Raw genomic sequence first — 23,628 nt, forward strand, 5'->3', positions numbered from 1 at the left:
TGCATGCTGCTAGCAAGACTGGACGGACTGCAGCAGTGTGAAACACGAGTCGTACCCGGCCCTTTGCACTCTGTTTGTTTACATGCCACCAGTAGAAGACCGAATCTAACAAAATGGCATGCTCAAAGTTGACCAAGAGAAGAAAAGTGGACAATGAAAATCGCCGTTTCAATGAGGAATGGACCGACAAATATGCGTCAATTTTACCACCTGCAAGTACCAAACCTATGTGCTTAATATGCTTAAAGACGGTTGCTCTGATAAAAAGTGAAAATGTGAAATGCCATTATGTTAAAGAGCACAGCTCTTGTGAAGAGAAGTTTCCTCCTAAATCTGAACTGAGAAGGCGAGAAATTAACAGGTTGAAGCAGTCATATCAAGAGTCAAGCAAGGTTAATGTTAAATCTATGACACAACAACAAATTGCAACGGAGTGCTCACTCAGAGTGTCATGGGTGTTGGCCAAACATAAAGAACATTGAGAAAAACCAAGTACCACAGTAGACTTACTAATGAACACTTGCATCAGTGTCTCCGCATGGCCATCACACCATTTGTGCCAAAGTTCAAAGCCATGGCTTCAAACCCCAAATGCCGTTTCTCTCATTGAGCAGTGTTTCACAGTTACAAAATGTACTGTCAATAGTTGTTTGCACCTTAATGACATCTTGTCAATTATTTAGTGTACATGTGTAAACATTGTACTTGCACAATTTTTTGTGTATTTTTATTTTAAGTGAAGAAAATGTTCTGTTAATTTATTTTTATTTAATCAGAATGTGCATTGTATTTTTGTTTGGACAAAAGAAAACCACCTTTATGACCTTCGACCTGCCTTGTACTTGACCCACATTAATAAATGGACCCATGCTTGTATGGAAAAAAACAATTGTGGACCTTCAAGATTTTTATTTGAGGACTCCTGCTCTAAACTATCAAAACAGTGTACTTAGAGCTGTGTAATAAATGCCAAATGGAGCCAAAAATAACCTTTAAGGAAAAAGAATATATAAAAAAAGTTTGTCATTCACAAAGGTGAATAGTTTAAAAACCTTCATAGCTACCAAACTAAATTGGAGACTTTCACATCTGATTTTTGTTCTTATTTGTGATGCATCTGTCTATCCCACAGAAACGTACAAGCTGGCAACCACTGGAGAAACTCTGAAAGATTCTTCTGCAGGGACTGTATGATGGATGGTCCTCAAACACAGCTCATACATGTTCTATTAAAAAACAAAGAACAACTCATGTCTTCAGTCAGAATGTTTCAGAGACTGCAGACCACATTATATACAGACTTTACTCTAGACTGAGCAGAAAAAGCTTGCAGTCGACTACGAGGTCACCTGAGCTACCTGAAACAAATGAAAACGATGTGAAACCACTCTTTGCCAAGTCATTTTTGAGATGCTGACTATTACCTATATTCAGAATGTATCCATTAATTTTAGTAATTTAGTAATTTCATTACTAACATGTAACGAGCACAAAATTTATGGAATCATGGTTTAGTTAAAATTGTTTTATTGGTTAAATCTACTGTCTTCCTACATCATACAAACATCCATCATATTTTTTCACTGAAAATAAAATCCTCATGTACAAAAATGTGTTTTTCCAAACTTTTGTTTACATGTTCATTTGAACCACAGTAACATCAGTCACAGTACCAACATGTATTCTTGGAATTACATATAAACAGAAGTCTGCAATCAGAACACAAACTCCTAAATAAAATTAAATTTCAAAAAAGTAAAACATCGCAATGCTGGAATAAACTGCATTCTGTAGGAAACACCATTGCAAAACAGCAAATTTAAATTGTTGACTATCATCAAATGTTGTTACATTTCTCAATAAAAGAAAAGTTCAATGGTAACTGCAAGAATGTAGACACATGAAATTAAATTACTGTAGAGCTGTTTACCTGCTGAAACTATATTTGTCCACTGATGTTCTTGATACAGACTGTCAATAGTAATAATGGTGCTTTATATTTGGGCTTTAAGCACAAATAAAATATGTTCAATAACAAGATGCTAAATTTCGATCTAACAAAAGCACATGCAAGCATCCCAAGTAATAGATAGACACACACCAGCCGTGGTAGGTACAGTAGGTAAGAACACATGGAGAAAAGGCTTGGAAAACGAGCGATAAGGACAAAAACATGACAATTCTCCCACCAACAAGCAAAAGTATCACAGAAAGAGTAAAGAAAGTGGTCACACTATTTGTCAAAATTATCCTAGTACTATTGGAAAACACGGAATCCCTGTCTGAAGTTTATCAGAGAGCAGAGATTAATTTATAGTGACAGTGATCCTGGCGCTGGTTCACTCAGCTGTTGTGTGAGAAAAAGCAATGCTGCTGCATTGCTTCATCAGAAACCTAACAGGATGGATAAACTGGGAGTTATCCAAGTTAATTATTTTCATGAAAATACAGGACTGAATATCACTGTTCATGTCTGATAATGTATTTCTGTAGATGTCAAAAAAAAAAAAAAAAACACTTAAAAGACAGTCATGAGAAAAATCCAGACAGGGGAAAAACAAAGTGTACTCAAGGAAAACTTTCGTCTCCGCTTTCAGTGGAGGTCACAGGAAGATGGGAGCTCCAGTGGCCAACTCATCCAAGCTGAGTCTACTGATGAAACCAGTTGCTTCCACTGTTCATTCCCAATTAGCTAAACACAGCTGTTAGCGCTGGCTGTCAGTAGAAAGCGAACGAGAGCGGGAACGAGAGCGGGAGCGTGAACGGGAGACAGAGGCTCTCTGAGCAGGTGGAGGGGAGGGTGGAGTGGCAGACTTACTCGTCTTGGAGGAGCGTTTGACCGGCTCCTTTGATTTGGGGGAGGAGGTCCCACCAGCAGGGGAGCCGCTGCGGGAGCGAGAACGGTTGTGGGCCTTGGCGGGGCTACGGGATCGTCTGGGGGAGCGAGATGGAGAGCGACCACGGGAACGGGACCGCGAGCGGGAGGAGCTCTCAGATCGTGAACGACTTCTTGATCTGGGAAAACCAGGGAAAAAAAAATTAAGATAAATATATACATTTATTTCAGTAACATCTATCAGTCATAAAGTAACCATTTAGGTGATGATTAAAGCAAAAATAAGTATTTTGTTGGTTGCAGTTTTTCCATACGTGAGGAGTTCATGTTTTTCTTGATTTTAAAAACTCCACTTCGGATTTTGGGAATTTAAATGAGCATTTGTTGGAATTTTTTGTCATTTATTGAGAATTATTTGATAAAAATAAAAAAATCATTAATCTGCAGTTGAATTTCTTTCAAATCTCTATCTGTACAACAATTGCAAAAAGCTTAACCTACTGTAATTTTTTTTTTTTTTTTTTACAAAAGTCTTAACCAATAAAGTAAACAATCTTTCAAAATTCTGTAATCCATTATTTCAGAATTATTTTTCTGATTCAAGTAACTGTTACCATGTTAGTTCCAGCAGAAATGCAGGATGAGTTTAAACAGAGCAGATAGGAGACTTAAGTATCCAAAGAAATTAAAAATAGTTAAATACCTACAATTATGTAAAGTCACCATTTCCCCAGTAGTATTTAACATTTTTGTAAAATTAATGAACAAACAAATTCACCTTTGGTTTTATTTTTTAATGATTTATGGCATTCAGACTGTGACATACTGTACAAAATACATACTGGAGTTCGTTTTTCTAGGTTTGGCTGTTCTGTTTCCATAGAGGTGCAGAATTTTAAATTGCAGTGAAAAATTGCAGTGAAAAATGAGCCCACAGTGAATAAAAATGTGAGGAAGAAGCTCCCATAAACTACTTGGAATTCAGAAGGTTAACATCTCATTTCCTTTCGCAGTATCAGCCATGTCGTAATTTAGTTCTCTTAGAAAGCACAGCTGAATATAACACTTAAGTAATTTGCATAAAAGTAAGCAAGTGTTGCAGTCTGGCTGGTGACATATGATTATTAGAAGCCCAGAACTTCCTGCTGGATGCTACCATGACCTGACCAATCGACCGAGGACTGTGCTCTTCTGCTTAGCATTAACAACACAGAACTGAAGAGCACATTTTAAGTTGCCATTGTACAAAATCTGTGAGGTTATGACCCAAACTATAAACATCTGTGCCTTGACAATCCTCTGCAGTTTTTATATATATATCTCTTTGAACTAATCCTGGATTTAAAAAAAATAAAAAAATCACAGATTACTGTTAGTCTTCTAAATAATCTTGTGAATTCTCATCCAGCTAATGCACTTCTTATACAGCATGTACACACGTGGACAAAATTGTTGGTACCCCTCAGTTAAAGAAGGAAAAACCCACAATTCTCACTGAAATCACTTGAAACTCACAAAAGTAACAATAAATAAAAATTTATTGAAAATTAAATAATCAAAAACAGCCATTACTTTTGAATTGTTGATTAACATAATTATTTAAAAAAACAAAGTAATGAAACAGGTCTGGACAAAAATGATGGTACCTCTATAAAAGATTGAAAACTATTTGACCAGAGTGACATGATTAACTCAGGTGTGTCATTTAATTGACATCACAGGTGTTTCCAAACTCATAATCAGTCAGTCTGCCTATTTAAAGGGAGACAAGTAGTCACCCTGCTGTTTGGTGAAAAGGTGTGTACCACACTGAACATGGACAACAGAAAGCGAAGGAGAGAATTGTCCCAGGACATCCGAAAAAAAATGATAGACAAACATCTTAAAGGTAAAGGCTATAAGACCATCTCTAAACAGCTTGAAGTTCCTGTGACAACAGTGGCTCATATTATTCAGAAGTTCAAGACCCACGGGACAGTAGCCAACCTCCCTGGACGTGGCCGCAAGAGGAAAATTGATGACAAATTGAAGAGACGGATCGTTGGAATTGTATCCAAAGAGCCCAGAGCAACCTCCAAAGAAATTAAAGGTGAACTCCAAGGCCAAGGTACATCAGTGTCAGATCGCACCATTCGTCGTTGTTTGAGCCAAAGTGGACTTCATGGGAGACGACCAAGGAGGACACCACTGCTGAAAAAAACTCATAAAAAAGCGAGACTGGAATTTGCAAAAATGCATGTTGACAAGCCACAAAGCTTCTGGGAGAATGTCCTTTGGACAGATGAGACCAAACTGGAGCTTTTTGGTAAGGCACATCAACTCTATGTTCATAGACTCAAAAACCAAGCATACGAAGAAAAGAACACTGTCCCTACGGTGAAACATGGAGGAGGCTCAGTAATGTTTTGGGGCTGCTTTGCTGCATCTGGCACAGGGTGTCTTGAAAGTGTGCAAGGTACGATGAAATCTGAAGACTATCAAGGCATTCTGGAGAGAAATGTGCTGCCTAGTGTCAGAAAGCTTGGTCTCAGTCGCAGGTCATGGGTCTTCCAACAGGACAACCATCCAAAACACACAGCCAAAAACACCCAAGAATGGCTGAGAGAAAAGCGTTGGACTATTCTAAAGTGGCCTTCTATGAGCCCAGATCTGAATCCCATTGAACATATGTGGAAGGAGCTGAAACATGCCATTTGGAGAAGACACCCATCAAACCTGAGACAACTGGAGCTGTTTGCTCATGAGGAGTGGGCCAAAATACCTGTTGACAGCTGCAGAACGCTCATTGACAAATACAGAAATCGTTTAATTGCAGTGATTGCCTCAAAAGGTTGTGCAACAAAATATTAAGTTATGGGTACCATCATTTTTGTCCAGCCCTATTTCATTAGTTTGTTTTTTTAAATAATTATGTTAATCAACAATTCAAAAGTGATGGCTGATTTTGATAATTTCATTTTCAATAAATTTTTATTTATTGTTACTTTTGTGAGTTTCAAGTGATTTCAGTGAGAATTGTGGGTTTTTCCTTCTTTAACTGAGGGGTACCAACAATTTTGTCCACGTGTGTAATACTGAATGAATTAAAACGACACACTCTTTGGTAGAAAAAACTGCTGTGTCAGTGGGAATTGTGCAATCATCATCAAATGAGCGCATCAGCTAAAACAGACTTCTTTCATATGTACTGATGTTATTTCTAGTGAATGGAGTTTTCAGCAGACAACACACCTCTTCTTGGCTGCTTCAATGAGCTTGATTTTCCTGCCATTGATTTCCTTTCCAGACAGTTTCTCAAGGGCATTTTTCAGATCACTGTAAGAGGCAAACTCAACCACCCTGGAAAACATGACATTAGATCAAATCTCATGCTTTTAGTGTCACAATTTGGATGGCAATTGTCCTCAAGTTACAAACACAGACTTATTATAGCACAGAAAGCATACTTCATGCTGTGATAATAATCAGCCAGTTAATGTCAACAGAGATAACGATCTTACCCTTCGTTGAGCTTGGGACGATGTGCGTCTGCGAATGTCACCTCCCCAGCTTGTCTCATGAAATCTTTCAGGTCCTACATATGTAAACTTCGGTCAATTTATGGAGAGGCTCAGAAAACAAGCACAGGCTGAGACATAAACAGGACTGATTTACCCAAAAGAGAGATGGTTAGATTCTCTGAGAGGACTATACAGACTACTGCAGATAAGGAGAATGAGTCCAAGAACCTCAGTCTGTTCTACCAGCCAGTCCTTCAACTATATGTCTTTTATAAAATACAAAACCTTAGAGAAAAAGTACAATGTGTGCCAATTTAGATATGAACCAACTCTAACAGGTGCTACTTCTGAACAAGCAGAGTTTTTGCAACAGTTTTGAGATCCTTGGACACACTGCTCATTACAACTACAGAGAGATGAACACCATCTGCATGAACTGAACTGCAGTGGCGCCGCCTGGGCAGCATTTGGCACTCAGAGCCCCATTTTCCCTGGCAAGAAGGGCACAGGGCTCCGCGCCGGGACCGCCCCTGCCTCGGCACCCCACCTCAGTAAAGAGAGTGAACAGGGTGGAAGAGAGGAAACTACTACCTGAGAGCGAAAACCTTTGGGGTGGGCCGCAGGCTCTCCGAGCCCACCATAACCGGGATAACAGCAGATTATATCCATGGGCACCTGGGAGGAATTCACACTCTCTCGCTCACGATGTGCGGGAACACCAGAGGGGGGAGGGGAGGGGGGATATCGATCGATCGAAGCCCCTCAAATTAACGAACCATCGATCAATACGCCACCACCATCACCATCGACTCTCGCTCTTTCCTCTGCTTTCTCTCTGCCAACTCTCTGTTCCTCTCTCTCGCTCTCAACCACACACCAGGCGTTGCGAGCGAGCGAAGGGGCCGCCAGCGCCTCTAGTGTGGAGCGAGCGCTCACATGACCAGCAGGCATCAACTAGGAGTAGGACAGACTGGCTGACACCACAGGCTCAACCCAGACAGAAGGACCCAGAAGGGGTTAACTCCACCATAAGCGAGCTCTTCCATATGACACAACAGTCAGGCTGGCAAATAAAGGGGTGAAGAATTGGTTAAAATTTAAAAAAAAACAGGAACAAATTAAGTGTTTGTTGTTGTTAGTGCTCTTTGAGTCATTAATTAACTGCATCTGATGCAGAAAAACAAGAGCAATGACTTTGAAAGAACAATTTGGACTAATTATTGACACATAATGAGATAAGTTATTATTGCTGATTTGATTTGAGAAACAAAGTCTCTGTGTTAATTTTTAGCATCAATTCTACAACTGTATGTGTATAGTGTTGGTGGCAGACAGCTGGATGTAACATTTGTGATGTTGCAGCTTTTAGAGGCTTGTTGTATATAGAAAAAAACATGTCGCAATACTAACCTGCCAGCTGACACGAGAGGACAAATTCTCCACAATCAGACGATTCTCAGTGCGCATTGGAGGAGGGTTTCGACTGACAAAAGCAAAATTGAAAAACAACTCAATCAAATGAACCATAACATTGTGATGAGATACACATGCCGACTCCGAGCAATAGGTCTTTGAATGGAATTAACACTTTCAGCGTGTTATATTTTAAGTAAGGCAAACTAGGTGGCAGGCCAATGAATACATCTTAAGTACAGGCATGTCATTGGGAAATGACCAAATAAGTGAATCCTTGGAAGTGAGGGAGCGTAGCGACCGAGCCGGGGGGAGGAAACCTTTGAAATTTAAAGGCTGAAATGGTGCATTCTGGTGAACTCTGATACCTAGAATTCTTTAAACATGAAGGCTTAAAAAAATGTCTGTATGGGACCTTCTAGGCACCCCCCAAAAACAGCACAAAGTCATGTTAATGTGATGAAACCAAATATTATACTGGATTCAAATTTTAATGAGCCACATGAAGTCATCACTATGTGTGCTTTCCGATCGACCATGGGAGTGAGCCTCTTCTGTTGAGGAACTTGTGGGGTAATGCCACTGGGTTGTTGCAAGCATAGACATAATAAGAAGTAGACGCCGCATCAACCGCTTACTGCCTATTGGGGCTGACGAGCGGTGGGGTCGCCATCTTGGTCCGGTCAGCCGCTCCACTCAGCGCTGTTTGACAGCGCATTTAATCTATCTTAACTCTGAATATTAAACTGATTTCACGGCGTTTTTATTTTTATTTTTTTTGCTGCAAACATCATACATGATACAGACAAATGGTTCAGCGTATTTTAATATTCATAGCGGGAATAATAGATAATAATAATAGGTAATAGAATATTCTGATATTAAGCTCGACTGTAGACAGGTATTTTGCAAACACTGTAAACACACACACACTAATATGTTAGAGAAGCAGATAATGGCAGTAAAGTCAATTATTTTAATAATTTGAAGAGACAATATATGATTACGCTATATATACATAATACTGACTAATGAACACATTTCTATATAAAACAATATATATCTATATTATCATTTTCTGATATATCTTTTTTAATATATATGTATGAATTATATTGAAGTCTATATATGATTTATATAATAATTTTCTCTGATATATTGATTTATATTAATACTCCATCTATGATTTATATATATTCATTTTCTCTGATATATAACTTCTATCTATGTTTTATCTAGAAATATGTGTCATCTCATTAGTCAGATTTTGTGTTATATATGTATATGTAGCCGTAATCATATATTGTCTCTTCAAATTATTAAAATAATTGACTTTACTGCCATTATCTGCTTCTCTAACATATATTAGTGTGTGTGTGTGTTACAGTGTTTGCAAAATACCTGTCTACAGTCGAGCTTAATATCAGGAATATTCTATTACTGTTAATCCCGCTATGAGATATTAAAATACGCCAAACCATTTGTCCTGTATCATAGCTTACATGTATGACATTTGCAGCAAAAAATAAAAATAAAAACGCGTGAAAAATCAGTTTAATATTCAGAGTTAAGATGGTTAAATGCGCTGTCAAACAGCGCTGAGTGGAGCAGGTGACCGGACCAAGAGGGCGGCCGTATTTCTCGCTGCGCAGCACCCCCAAGCGGTGTCTACTCTTTATTATGTCTATGGTTGCAAGTACACCACTACTGATCCCATATGTTTGGTCCTGTTGTCGCGTCTCTTCCCTCCGCTGGGTGAAAAAATTGCTGGGCATTTGGTGGTTAGAGCGCTTTTCGTACAATTTCCTGGCATGATTTTTTGTTTTCATGTGGTCTATCAGCGCTTGGCATCCTCTGTCGCTGTATTTTGTCTCATCGTCGCACACCATGCACCTCGCTTTCCCAGCTACATCTAACTTTCGATAATGCTCTCCAATCGTTGTTTCCAACTCGTGGCTTTTGCCAGCGCACTGTTGACAACTACGTGCGATCCAACCCTATACCCCTTACACCCTATATTTTTTTTCTCATCGAATTGGGCGATTCACGTTGGGTCTCAAAATGGATACCTCGATACGCGAATTTTCGCGGATCCGCGACCAAATAACATGCCTGTAAGTATACTGGGTCAGACCCCCATAATGACTATTATGAATGTCACACTGAGCCTGTTTAGAGAGTGTCCTTGGAGAGCTATTAATCTGCATGTGTTTCTTCTGTGTTAAAATGTCAAATGAAACTACATGCCATCATAAAGCCAGTGAACCACTACATAATCTACGGGTTGGAGTGAAAGGTTTACCTCCGACTGTTCTGGGAGCCTCGGCCATAGCGGTCAGAGAAGCGTCCTCCTCCACCGCCACCACCTCTGCCACGACCACCTCGCAGACGCACACGAGCATGCTCAATGGTCACCCTGATATTACAGAGAACAAGTGAATATTTTCACAAATTGGACTTGCTGTGCATCATGTGTATCACAATGAAAATTCCATACCTTTCATTGCACAGCTCTTTGCCATCGAGTTCATATACAGCATCTTCAGCATCTCTGGGGTCATCAAACTCCTACAGCAAAACAAATACACAAAAGCTTCTACATACAGCCTTTTGCCAAATATCAGTTTTGTCATTTTATTACCAATTTCCACTGCCTATCTGTATCTGCAGTCCCCAAACTGTGGTCTTGCCTACAGCAGTATCTGATTGGTACCTAATACCTAAATTTCTCCTTTGTGAGATTAATAAAGTCTATCTTATCTTACCAACACTGAAGGATTAAAGTTGAAATGCATTTACCATTTATTATATTTTACATGTGTATAATTGCAAGAGAGCTTTTCACCAAAGATTTGCCTTGGGAGTTTCGTGTTATTTCTCAATCTTTCATTTTACTGTAAGTGTACATTAGATTCAAATATTTACTCAGACCTCCTTGAATACGAGTAATTGGAATCAGTGCAAAAAAAACAATCAGTCAATCGTTTTACTTAGAGTACAGCAGTACATCATTTCTTTCTTAGCTTCAGAATAACACAGCAAGTCAGAATTACTGTGCTTCCATATTCCAGTTCTATATTACACCCGACGACAGTCTTATAGATATTTCAATCACGTTTATCAAAGCACACAGAAATGCACCTGAGCTCAATTTGTGACTGTCACAGAAAGGGTGACAATAATTTCTATAAATTAGATAATTCATACATCCTCATTATTCATTTGGTGACATTAACAAGTGTGGGGCTTCAAAAAGAGGGTAGAATTAATCCTCTTTAAAAACTCAATCTACAAGGCAATTTAAGTGTAAAAAAAAAAGGGCAAACAAAAATGCATGTATGTATTTTCACTTTGATTTCATTTCCTGGTAATTTTTCTCAATACTTTCTCGATTACGCAGCACTGGCTTTAAAACATCAGAAGATGGTGGAACATGTTGATCAGCGTTTCTCGAAGGCCAAGATAATGTCCTCAAATATCTTGTTTTGTTTACAACCAAAGATTATCAGTTTACAATCACTGAGGAGGAGACAAACAGAAACACATTGAAGACGCTGGAAATTGAGAATTTAGACCTTTAATATATCTACTTAAAACAGCTGACAATTTTTAAAAAAATCGTAGCAGCTCTAGTGGGTAAATCAGACAAGCATTGGATAATTTTGATAGATATATTGGTGGATTTGGTATACACAGATCCGTTCTAGTAGCACTTTACTTAATCTTTTCTGGATTTGCATTGGCCTACAAATATCACACTGGTGTATTTATGTGTGGCGTCAGCAAACGAGAGAGAGACTGTAAACGTTGTGGTTATACATAATAATGGACAGAATCTCTCTGTAAAGTGAAGCATGCAGTATTTTATACTTGAATGCAGAGATGTGCGACCTTATCGGCACATTACAGTGCCGTTCAATGTCTTGACCCATTTTCCACTGACGTGACTCACCACAAAACGAAGCCTCTCTTGAGGTCAATATCTCGGATGCGGCCGTATCCTTTGAAGAACCTCTCCACATCCTTCTCTCTGGCCGACGGGCTGAGCCGGCCGATGAAAATACGACATCCACTCATGGCGATGGTGATGCGCTATCGGCTACAAACAACACACTTGGCGTTATTCTCTGAGATTTAGCCAAGCTGCTTACAAATACGCATCATTTATGTGACTTGACCTATCTGTCGTTTCGGTACGGTAGCGTGCTAGCTAGCAAGCTATGAGGCCTGGACAGCGAACATGACTAAGCCGCGTTGCAAGCTAATTTAAACAATGATGCTTGTACACGGTAGACAGCGCTAAATTTAACAATGCTAAATGGTGCACATTGAAGCTATAAGTAATATAACTCGCTGAACACATACCTTCGATGGATTGTGGTGGTAATTTTCTTGCAGGCTGTCGACAGTGCTACAAACTCCAGAATCAAACAAAATGGAGCCTGTGCTGCGTCAGGGAGGGGACTTGAAGAAAGCCCACGTGACGTGACGCTGGGAGAGAACGGAAAAAGCCATTATGGCGAGTCGTGTCCGATTGGAGCGTCATCAATACGCCGAAGTTTTGATTGATGCAGTTTCTAAATGTGACAACTAGGTGTCACTCAGACACTAAAGAGAAAATGTAATAGTTAAAGCATATACAGTTTGTACAGTAATCATAACCGTAACAGCAGGACAAAAGATCAGTGGAGTCAGACAGATTTTAGATTGTTATACTATATTTAAAATTATATTTATATTTTTGTGCCACTCACTCTTATCATCTGCTAATGCTGCAGACAAGACTGCTCTGTAGAAGTACATGAGAACTTCATGAAAAGTCATACTTTTATTCATGTGCTAACCTAATTGCACAAGGGTTTTCTAATTATCAATTAGCCTTTCAACACAATTAGCTAGCACAATGTGCCATCAGAGCACAGCAATGGTTGCTTGAAATGGGCCTCTGTGCCCCTATGTAGATCCATCCATCCATCCTCTTTACACCGCTTTATCCTCACTATGTTCGCGGGGGGTGCTGGAGCCTATCCCAGCTGACTCGGGCGAAGACAGGGGACACCCAGGACAGGTCGCCAGTCTGTCGCAGGGCTACATACATAGACAAACAATCACACTCGCATTCACACCTACGGGCAATTTAGAGTACTCAATTAACCTCAGCATATTTTTTGGACTGTGGGAGGAAGCCGGAGTGCCCGGAGAGAACCCACGCATGCTCAGGGAGAACATGCAAACTCCATGCAGAAAGATCCCAGGCCCACCCCGGGATTCGAACCAGGGATGTTCTTGCTGCAAGGCGATAGTGCTAACCACTACTCCACTGAGCAGCCCCCTTATGTAGATATTCCATTAAAAAATCAGCCGTTTCCAGCTACAATAATCATAAAAATGTGAGTTTCATGGAGGCCAGTCTTGTCTGCAGCATTAGCAGATGATACGAGTGAGTGGCACAAACAAATGTAGATGGTATTTAAAATCCAATATAACAATCTGCTGTTACGGTTATAATTACTGTACAAATTGTATATACTGTAATTATTGTATTTTCTCTTTAGAGTCTGAGTGACATCTAGTGGTCACATTAAATATTATCCGATTATTATATTTATTGCTTACTCCTCATCTCAAATAACTTGAAGAAATCTAAAAACCAAGCCCAACCAAAGCTTGGGTCTTAAGAGGATATATACACTACTCACAGTAAGTTAAGGATATTGTCATTTACATGAGTGCTTTTCTTATTTGGTCTGAATTTTAATGAAATAAGTAATAGTTCCTTTTATATGACTATTAATGAATGAGAAGAAGTACCATTTTCATTAGTGTAATATTTATTACCCCAACAATTTAGACAAAAACAAAGATAGCCCAAATAACCAAAATTGACAAAGTCAGTAGTGGGTGTTTCCACCATTTGCAGCAATGACAGCTTGACTGTAACGTCTCATGCTCCTAACTACCCTCACGATGTTGTTCTGAGGCAATGCGTTCCACTCCTCCACAAGTGCTTCACGCAGTTCTGCCAGGTCACGTGAGGGTGGGGTACGAGCATCCAGTCGCTGCTTCAGCTGGTCCCACACGTGCTCTATGGGGTTAAGGTCAGGGGACATTGCTGGCCATACCATATGAGGCACTCTGACTTCCTGAAGTCGACCTATGACAATTCTAGCACCCTGTGGTGGAGCATTATCATCCATGAACAGAAAGTTGGTGGTGTGCTGGCAGAATTTTGGGATGATGATGATGTATTGTATGATGTCTCTGAGATAAGAACATGCAGTGACTAAGCCATCTACAATCACCAAATCTGTTTTGCGCTGACTGGTGATGCCTGGCCAGACTGTTGCACCTCCTCCACCAAAGCGAACCCTGGGGACCACGTTGACCTCAGTGTATCACTCACCTCGTCTTCTCCAGCAACGCTGGCGACCATCATTTTTGTGCAAGGTGACCCCACACTCGTCAGTGAACAGGACGGTAGACCACTGTTGCATTGTCCAGATCACATGTTATTGTGCCCACTGCAAACGGTCATGGCGGTGTCTTGGTGTCAGTGGAGTCACCTACAATGGTCGTCTGGCATTCAAGCCAAAGCGGTGGAGTCAGTTGCAAATGATTTGTGTGGAAAACCTAGTACCCCTCACTTCTCGTAAACAGGCCTGCAGTTGTGTGGCAGTTGCATAACAGTGTCTGAGTGCATAGGTCCTTAGGTACTGGTCATCATTGCGGTCCATCACTCGCAGGGCTCCACTCTTAGGTCTGTCACCAACACTGCCAGTAGTTGTGCGTCTTGCTGCAAGTCTGCTGAAGACACTTTGAGACGCACCAAGTTCACGAGCAACATCTGACCGCCTGTTACTGATCTGAAGGCGCGCTATAGCCAGGTGGCGCTGCTCGTCCGTTAAGTGACATCGTGTGTAAATGGCTGCTTGAATGATGAAGTGGGAATGACTTACTGACAATACCAGCTTTTTATACCTGCAGAATGTTGAAATTAATGCTACTTTGAAAAGGGTTGGGGTTTTTTTGTATTGGCCCCAATATGTAAGGCGCTCTGTACACAGTGAGACCATTACATGAAAAACACAAACTGAGGTGTGTCTAGCACCCTAATACAATTGCCTCCCTATCCCCAAAATCACTGAAGTAAAACAAATGCCTTATGTGTGAATACCACCGAGGACCTCACAATATCCCTAACTTATTGTGAGTCGTGTATGTCCAACCAACCTTTAGTTTCTTGTTTTGGCTGCAGGTTCTGGGTCAGTCTTGCATTGTTTAGTTTGATTGTTTAGTTTGTCTCTTTAAAGTTGGTTTCATCCCTACCATCTGTAAGAGTCTATGCAAGAACTACTAAACCCACAGCTAAGCCTAAATCACACACTTTAGTGAATGAAAACACAAACAGATTATTTACATATAAAAACACATGCATGTTTTAGTGTTTATACACCTTTCAGTGACATTAAAAAATGTCTGAGTTACTTTAAAATCAGTGGAAACATTTTCTGGTTGGTCAGAGCTACTTAGTTGTATGTGGTTGAATTGGGGGTGGCTGCACTGTTAAAATGCACCTGTATGGGAACAATAGCTGTAGAGAAATGGTTGTGCAAAACATTTCTGACAGAAAATTTTTATTTACCAGATGGAAGTCCAGTTCTGGAAGCATGAGACACTCAGACTTCAGTCTGTGGTGGCAGTGGCCACCTCTTAGCTCTGTCCCCTGCAAAGGACAGAATAATCTGCAGGGGGTTTAGTTCCTCAAGCCAACCAGTCTGCAGTCTAATCGAACACAGTGGCATAATTCAGGAAACTGTTATGAAGCAGTTTTAAAACAAGATAACTACAATGACCTTTGACCAAGAATATATGTACTTTTATTGCGTAAAAATATGACTTTTGATCTTTAAATTGGTGGGGCAGATGTAGTTCTACCCAACACAAGTGTTTCACAGCAGCCACACCTTTGGTGCACTACAAGTAACTTTGTAAGTATTGCACGCTTTTGCAATCATTTAAACTGAAGTGGGATATCCATGTGCAAAACAAGGTCCAAGCCTTTAAGTGGCTAATCCGCAGGAAAATGAATCATATTCTTTTGACTAACACAAGGTGATACACATTGCCATGGTTGGCAGGTGCAGAAAATATCTTTACATGAAAATGTGTATCAGTAAGATCAATATTTTTCAAGAATTACACAGCAGTAGGGAGGAGTACCAGTACGTGGTTGTGGAAAAATGACACATCATCTTCCACATTCAAAAGAAAGCTTTAATTAGAAAGTTATATACACACTGTAAAATTAAATTAAACTTTATACAAATATTAAATTACTATCTTCACACCCACTGCCATGTACAGAGGAAAAACCGAAGCTGAAAGCATTGAAACTAAGAATTGAGATGTGTACTTTGTAACCTGTTCTTTTTAGGGAAGTAACACCGTACAACAGTGCTTCTAAAATTAATTTCGTTTTTTCAGTCCCATTATATTTTAAAGTCTTGTAGTAAAAGAGAAACCAAAGACTAGTGAAATATAGATGCTTATAGGTTCATCATCATCATCATCATCATCATCATCATGACAGCAGCTGGAAAAGCTAGGAATGGACATTCGTTTAGTCGTGTCCACAGCAAAAGTAAACTCACTGATAAATACACAAAGACCGTTTTATGCATAGAATAGAAAAGAACAGAGTAAGGCCATTGGGAAAACAGAACATGTTGCAATATTGTAAAGCAACCAATGCAGAGGCTTAAGATTATACATCAAAAACAAAACAAAAACAAGTCTAAGGCAACATGTTGTTTGTGTTAATAATGTAGCCGTTGACAATGACAGACCACAAATGCCAAATAAAATTTAGAACAGAAATTTAGACAGGTTATTATGTGTTTTTTTTCTCAGCAGTTAAGCCTAAAAAGTAATTCTCAGGATCCATCTGAGTCATGCTGTTTCCAGGGTGACCAGCTCAACCAGCAAAGCTTTTCAAGTGGCAATAACAACACGGGATGACTTCTAACAGAATATAACATGATTCTCTCTTAGATTTGCACTAGGCATAACAGGGGTGAGTGAGTGTATGTGACAGGGGTAGGGTGCTTTATCACAAAACCTTTATTATTTCACTGCAACCAGTTGCAGTTTATGTCAATAATGCACAAAAGTGGGGAGTCTCTAGTTCATTGTGAAGCTGGGCTTGAGCCACTTCCTCTAAGGAGACTTGTGTTATACAGCCATTCAGCAGAAAATAAAATGTAGTCTTGCTTGAGAGCAGATGAATAATACGCTTGTTGTGTAATGTACTCAATACATGAAGTGACGTTGATTTGCTCATGTGATGTTTTTTAGAGTTGGAAGGCTATGTTCCTGTGGTGAATTACTGGAACACCGTGATCTGATCAAGAGAGAGGCAAATCAGGAAAGGGCTGTATCAAGGCCTACCATATGAGGACACGTCATCTCCTGCCTTGCTGACACACAATGGTACACACACATGCACTCAGATTTAGAAATTCAAAGCAAACTGAGCCACACACTGAACAATAAATACAGTGGGAAGAAAACTGAACTTAACCTTAAATTTTACTCACGTGCCCAATCCCCATGTTCAACAACAACTCTCTCCTTAGCTCAGACGAAGTGTGACATTATGTCTCCCTTTCCTCATTCAGTTAAGCTGTGTAGCACAGTCTTGGAACCAAAACACCAATCAATCCCACTCATGCAACAGAACGAGCACCTTCCAGATACTAGGTGCAGCTGGCAACAAAAAAGAAAGAAGCAGGTCTTTTTATAGTCGTGACATGGTGCACTCTGCTTTTAGCTTTTGTAAAGTGGTTGTCACTCCTACTAATCCATATGCTAGATGCCAACCGGATACACAGATAACGAGAGAGAGAAACAGAGAGAGAGGGAGAGAGAGGGAGAGAGGGAGAGAGAGAGAGAGAGAGAGAGAGAGAGAGAGAGAGAGAGAGAGAGAGGAGGCTTCATGCTTCATTCAGAGTGGGCCACCATGCTGTGACAGCAATAACTGAAAACAACATGCAGCATTCACAGAGGGCCGCAAAAACTCAGGCATCACTCACAACTTTTCAAGTACAGCGGGAAGACGATTCTGATTCTGAGCGCCACAGCATCAGGAGCGAAATTCACAAGTTTTTTTTGTTTGTTTCGCAGTGATCCCAGACAGAGTCAATGTCTCGAATCCTAAAGCTTTCTCCAAAGAAGCCTCTGTAAGCAATGGTAATATAGAGGACTACACCTGGGTAGAGGCAAGTGTATGGTAATACATAGCCTTTACGTAGTACGTTTTACTCATATACACAGGATCTACAGGATTTATATTGAGCTGGCACCATGTTGTCTGCCTTGTCTTTAGTTTGATCCAGTAGCTGGGTCCTGTGGTGCTCCATCATTGCTTATGGTTCTGTATTGGTTGTTGGCTTTGCTCTGCATGGGTAGCAATGGCAGAGGAAGTTGCAATGGGGAATGGGCATAGTTCTAGTCTTGTCTCTGCTGGCTGCTTGGGGGGAGTTGGGGGAGTTGGGGAAGTAGGCTGACAGCCACAGTCAGTTCTGGCCAGCAATGAGAGACAGACAGAGAGGGGCAATGCTGCTGATGCTGATAGCAGGTCAGCAGGCTTCATGCTTCCTTCAACAGAGGAATATCTGCAGGAGAATAGAAGAGGCATATTAAAAAAGTGCTCTGGCTTCATTCTTGGTGCTGCTCCTAATCCACCAAACAGTCAAGCAATTCATCACACTATATATACACTGATTTTACATGTCAAATAAATAAATGTCACAGACATGTATTAGGTATGCTTCCGTCAAATGTCGGCAGCATCTAAACATTTCCTGTTGTTTTACCACTGTATCCATGGTACATGTTAAATTGAAATGATCTAGTTATTTGTATGTGGTTAATTACCAAACTAAGTGTAGACATTTTTCCTTAAAAAATATCTTTACTAAACGTCTCAAGATGTTACTGAGCCCATACAACACACAACACTCAAATTGGGGTGATATTTCTATTAAAAGTATTATTTGATCATTGTGTAGTTTTGACTAATGAGTGTGAATGAGTTTGTAGCTTGTAATAGAGCCAGAATAATTAATCTGGTGAATTGTATGTGTTTCTGTAAAAAGAAGAGGTAGCATTATACAACATTCATAACTCTCAAATTGATATTAGTCATCTACACACGTGGACAAAATTGTTGGTACCCCTCAGTTAAAGAAGGAAAAACCCACAATTCTCACTGAAATCACTTGAAACTCACAAAAGTAACAATAAATAAAAATTTATTGAAAATTAAATTATCAAAATCAGCCATCACTTTTGAATTGTTGATTAACATAATTATTTAAAAAAACAAACTAATGAAAATGATTATTTAATTTTCAATAAATTTTTATTTATTGTTACTTTTGTGAGTTTCAAGTGATTTCAGTGAGAATTGTGGGTTTTTCCTTCTTTAACTGAGGGGTACCAACAATTTTGTCCACGTGTGTATCTATCTGTCTATCTATCCATCTCCTCTTACCATCAGAAAATTCATCCGTAGAGGTGACAGAAAGCAGACTGTGCTGGTCGCTGCTCTCAGAGTCTCTACGGAGTGGTAGAGGGCCTGCACATGCACCCCCAGGGTGCTCTCTTGCCCATGATGATGACGAAGAGGAGGAAGAGGAAGAGGGGGCCTGATGAACCAGCACGGTCTCTGCGTGATGGCGGGAGGACAAGGATGAGGAGGTGGATGGGAAACAGAAGTCTAAGTCTCTGTGGTGGCGGGTCCGGCTGGAGCCTTGGCCTCCTGTAGCCCCCTGAGGAAGCCCCTCAGAGAGCACGATTGGGACTCGAGACTCTGGAGGAGCTGGAGGAGGTGATGGAGAAGGAGGAGGATCAGAAGCACCACAGGGTCCACTGCTTCCATATACAGCCTCTTCATAAGAGGGCAGTGTCACCTGGACACCCTCTACCATGATGGAGCTGGACTGGCCTGACACTCCTTGCTCTCTCCTGATGAACCGAGAGAGAAAGAAACCAGCTTTAGATTTAGTTTGAAAGTCATTTGTTGCGTGCTGCTGCAAAACCTCTAAGTGGAGGTGATTAGTGTTAACTGTACAATCCTTTTATAGCAGGTTGCACGAGGTCGCAGTCCCACTGCAATCAACAAGAATGCTAATGAGAGTTAGATCGAATTGTCCTGACATTTTTTGTGAGAGCCATCACAGTGGCTGTTAATTATACGATGGCATTAATTCTATTTCAGGCCTTTAGTTGTAATTCTTAGGCATTCAAGAAATGCCAACTTGTAAAACAGGTCATACGTGAACAACCAAACCTCTGAATAATAGGTGTGTCCATGAAAAGAATGATTTGCTAAATTCTTTGAGTTACTTTGTGACCTAGTTAGAAGCAAAGCCTTCAAGAGTTTCTGTGTAAAAGAAAAGAAATCAAACACAGAGGATCATCTCTTTGTAACAAAAGCACAGGGCAAATGTGGTGTCAAATAATTAGACTGTAATGTCCTATTGTTTGATGTGGGGTTAACTTCCCTAAGAACAACTTTACAATGAAGTCCATTAGGACAAGCAGATAAGCAGTCAAAGGATCAGAGATGTTCTGCAAGTTGGACATCAGCTTTGTCATTTGGCTCAAAAAATACACTCTTCCATTTTAAACACATCTAGAAAGGCCATGCAACAACAATTGTATGCATGTAACTGCAACTCAAATTTATTGTAGTAAGTACATAATTGAGTGAAGATGGAGTATGTGGACTTTTCCTCAACGGTAAAAATAACTGCTGGCATAAGGCAAAGGTTACCAATTGCGTCAGCACTAATCATACTCGTTAACAATTGCACCATGTGTTCATCCGTTGTTTTGATGATTTAAATAAAATTCAGGATCTAGAGTTAGAATTTGAATTCAGAGGATTTAGCATATACTGTAGACTACAGAAATGTGTATATATCTTACCTGTTGTGATGGAAGGACTTGAGTTTTGGCTGTACAAGGACAAACAACACCACTAAAAGCAGGATGAGTGCCACAGAACTAGCTGTAGAAGCCACAATAGACAGAGCTGGTATACCCAGCGGAGAGCTTGGCTCCTTGTCTGAGGGACACAGATGACAGAGAGGGAGTGAGAATGTGGTTCATGAATTCTAGATTTCCTGCATGAAGTTGTGTCTGCTCACACAACACGGTCTCACGGGGATTCGTGAAACTGTCACGTCAGTTTTTGTTTCGGTTTCGTGCGCACCAACACGATGTCGTCATGTTTTTCGTGCCGCTCACCACGAGCGAAACCCGCTGTGGTAATCACATCTGAAAGTGGTTTATACCGGCGGATTCATGACGATCTAAGCTGTCCATCGGCGTTTGCGGCCGCCACCGCGGCCGCCGCTTCAGCCGCCAGACATTCTTTAAATTCCTATGCAAATTTGGCGGATTCATGACGATCTAAGCTGTCCATCGGCGTTTGCAGCCGCCGCCGCGGCCGCCATTGCGGCCGCCGGACATCCGGCCACTAATGCGGCCGGATCACATCTGAAAGTGGTTTATACCGGCGGATTCATGACGATTTAAGCTGTCCATCGGCGTTTGCGGCCGCCGCCGCGGCCGCTACTGTGGCCGGATGTCTGGCGGCCGCAAACGCCGATGGACAGCTTAAATCGTCATGAATCCGCCAAATTTGCATAGGAATTTAAAGAATGTCCGGCGGCCGAAGTGGCGGCCGCAGCGGTGGCCGCAAACGCCGATGGACAGCTTAGATCGTCATGAATCCGCCGGTATAAACCACTTTCAGATGTGATTACCACAGCGGGTTTCGCTCGTGGTGAGCGGCACGAAAAACATGATGACATCGTGTTGGTGCGCACGAAACCGAAACAAAAACTGACGTGACAGTTTCACGAATCCCCGTGAGACCGGGCTGGCTCACAAAGACATAATGCACAGAGGTTAGATGACAGACCTTGTGTGAGTCGGCAGCTAATCTGCATAGGACCATCCCACTCGCCGTTCTGGCAAGTGAGGAACTTGTAGTCTCCCTTCAGAGCATAACCCTCATCACAGAAGTACTCGATGACTGTCTTCTGGGTGAGACGGTGGCAGGGAGACGGGTGACAGCGGTAGCCCCCATTCTCTGGTTCGGTAGGGGGTGAACACACTAGAGGTGACAGGAGCGATTAAGATTTAATAGATGTTGTTGAGTACAAAGAATGTGTTTGGTATTATTTCGACCTGTGGACACATTTTACTCCCATGGTTTGAGTGCTTAGATTTTATCTGAAATTTCACAGTGCTCCCTGCTAGCTCTCAAGGACAACCTCTGTGTTATACAATGCATTGCTCTTAGGTGATATGTCGGTTTTGGCACAGTCATGCGTGTTATGAGAACATGCTCTACCTCACAAGTCCATAAAGGTACCTTTATCAAGGTCATTACAGAAGCGTTCTTAGCAGCATAAAGCAATGAAATCGAACTTTTTACAAGAGGTTTGCTAAGCTGCAATCATTTTTAAATTAGAAAAACAAATTAGTCGCACATATGAGTATAATCAACTAAGAACAACCAATTTATCATTTTTTCTGCCCACTGACTACTAAAAAATTGTTGTGTTATAAACTGTAATTATTTAGGTCCCTCTCTGGTCAAAGAATAAAGTTGTATAAACTCAAACCTGTGTAGTCCCATATTTAGAAGTTTATCTTTCATGAAACCACTCTTATCCTATCCTAAAATGTTTTAGATGATTTGGCTCATATTGTGCCCTCAAGCTTATAATAAAACACTATATAGACATGTAAATAAGTTACAGGATTTTCCCAGACGGGGTCTTTAAAAACAAAAAGTAAGATGTTTTCAGGGTTTGCTAAATTACAATGTATTTTTTAGCGTTCCTCACCATTGCTTCTGATGCAGCGTGGTGGTTGATGGGACCAGGCTCCAGAACTGGTACAGATGATGGTGGTGGGTCCATCTGCAGTGTATCCGAGCTCACAGCCATATGTTAGCAGGGCACCAGGGAGAAAAGATCCCTGGTTGGATGTGGTCTGGTTCAGTAGGTCTCCGTGCTGCACGCCGGGTGGCCGCGCACAACCTAAAGACACAGAAGCAAGTGAAGGGAATAATTATTAGTCAGCTGAATAAAATCCTTAATGATGATTTTGAAGCATGTGGGAGGAGAGTCTCAATGTCAAATTAACAGAGCAACAGTGGGAATCTGCACTTTCTCTTGTTCATTTGTCATCAATCTGTGTCCGGCACAGGCTGATACAATGTAAAGTCTTATTTAGAAGTCACTATATAAATGCCAGACTAGCAACAATATATCCTTCTGTTAGTGATTCCTGTTGCAGATGCAATTTATCTCCTGAAAATCATCCACATATGTTCTGGTCTTGTGCTAAGGTGGGGTCATTTTGGTCATACATTTTTGATACATTAGCTAAGGCATATGGTTATGCTATTGCTCCAAATGGTTTGTCTGCCGTTTTTGGCATTGTTCCCTTCATGGGCGCTCCTAAAAATTTGAAGCAGGCCCTGGCATTTTCTACCCTGTTGGCCCGTCGGCTGATTCTCCTTAGTTGGAAACTCCCCAGTCCCCCTTCACAGTCTCATTGGGTCTGTGAGGTGCTTTACAACTTGAAGCTTGAAAGACTTAGATTTGCACTTAGAGGCTTGTTGAAATCATTTCATGTTACTTGGGATCCATTTTTCCTCTGTACTGGTGTACTGATACAAGTAATCACTTATTTATTTTTTTAGTATTTATTTTATGCAAAATTTGTCTTAACACCCCCCCCCCCCCCATTTTCCCCCTTGGTTTTAACTTGTATTTATTTAACTTGTATTTA

General features: G+C 40.7%; 3 protein-coding genes across 4 annotated transcripts in view; 1 reads left to right on the forward strand and 2 right to left on the reverse strand.

Moving 5' to 3' along the window:
• Positions 1-1,769, forward strand: part of slc10a1 (solute carrier family 10 member 1) — a 33,952-nt gene extending 32,183 nt beyond the window's left edge. The window contains exon 8 of the mRNA XM_022204321.2: positions 1,133-1,769. Within this exon, the coding sequence (XP_022060013.1) occupies positions 1,133-1,194 (62 nt within the window). The 3' untranslated portion in view covers positions 1,195-1,769. The remainder of the gene's footprint in view (positions 1-1,132) is intronic.
• srsf5b (serine and arginine rich splicing factor 5b) lies at positions 1,511-12,256 on the reverse strand. The gene is made up of 9 exons (XM_051937042.1): positions 12,115-12,256; positions 11,702-11,848; positions 11,442-11,493; positions 10,247-10,317; positions 10,052-10,165; positions 7,747-7,819; positions 6,337-6,410; positions 6,068-6,175; positions 1,511-3,015 (listed from the first exon to the last, which is right to left on the reverse strand). The coding sequence occupies exons 2-9, from the start codon at positions 11,824-11,826 to the stop codon at positions 2,706-2,708; spliced, it is 927 nt and encodes a 308-aa protein (XP_051793002.1). The 5' UTR covers positions 11,827-11,848; positions 12,115-12,256; the 3' UTR covers positions 1,511-2,705.
• Positions 12,257-16,002: 3,746 nt separating this feature from the next.
• susd6 (sushi domain containing 6) overlaps positions 16,003-23,628 on the reverse strand; it is a 43,611-nt gene continuing 35,985 nt past the window's right edge. For both annotated transcript variants that reach the window (XM_051960924.1, XM_051960925.1), the window contains exons 3-7: positions 22,677-22,871; positions 21,743-21,937; positions 20,743-20,881; positions 19,304-19,776; positions 16,003-18,422 (exon numbers count right to left, since the gene is read on the reverse strand). In XM_051960924.1, coding sequence (XP_051816884.1) covers positions 18,397-18,422; positions 19,304-19,776; positions 20,743-20,881; positions 21,743-21,937; positions 22,677-22,871 — 1,028 coding nt within the window. In that variant the 3' untranslated portion in view covers positions 16,003-18,396. The remainder of the gene's footprint in view (positions 18,423-19,303; positions 19,777-20,742; positions 20,882-21,742; positions 21,938-22,676; positions 22,872-23,628) is intronic.

Source organism: Acanthochromis polyacanthus, chromosome 16, assembly GCF_021347895.1.
Source record: "Acanthochromis polyacanthus isolate Apoly-LR-REF ecotype Palm Island chromosome 16, KAUST_Apoly_ChrSc, whole genome shotgun sequence".
Lineage (NCBI taxonomy): Eukaryota > Metazoa > Chordata > Actinopteri > Pomacentridae > Acanthochromis > Acanthochromis polyacanthus.

What these genes read in the sequence shown, in the direction of transcription:
- srsf5b (XM_051937042.1), bottom strand. Translation starts at nt 11,826, where the DNA reads ATGAGTGGATGTCGTATTTTCATCGGCCGGCTCAGCCCGTCGGCCAGA. An exon ending in AAAGAGCTGTGCAATGAAAG is followed by an intron (nt 10,166 to 10,246) that starts GTATGGAATTTT and finishes CTGTAATATCAG; the next exon opens with GGTGACCATTGAGCATGCTC. An exon ending in GGCTCCCAGAACAGTCGGAG is followed by an intron (nt 7,820 to 10,051) that starts GTAAACCTTTCA and finishes TGCTTTTGTCAG; the next exon opens with TCGAAACCCTCCTCCAATGC.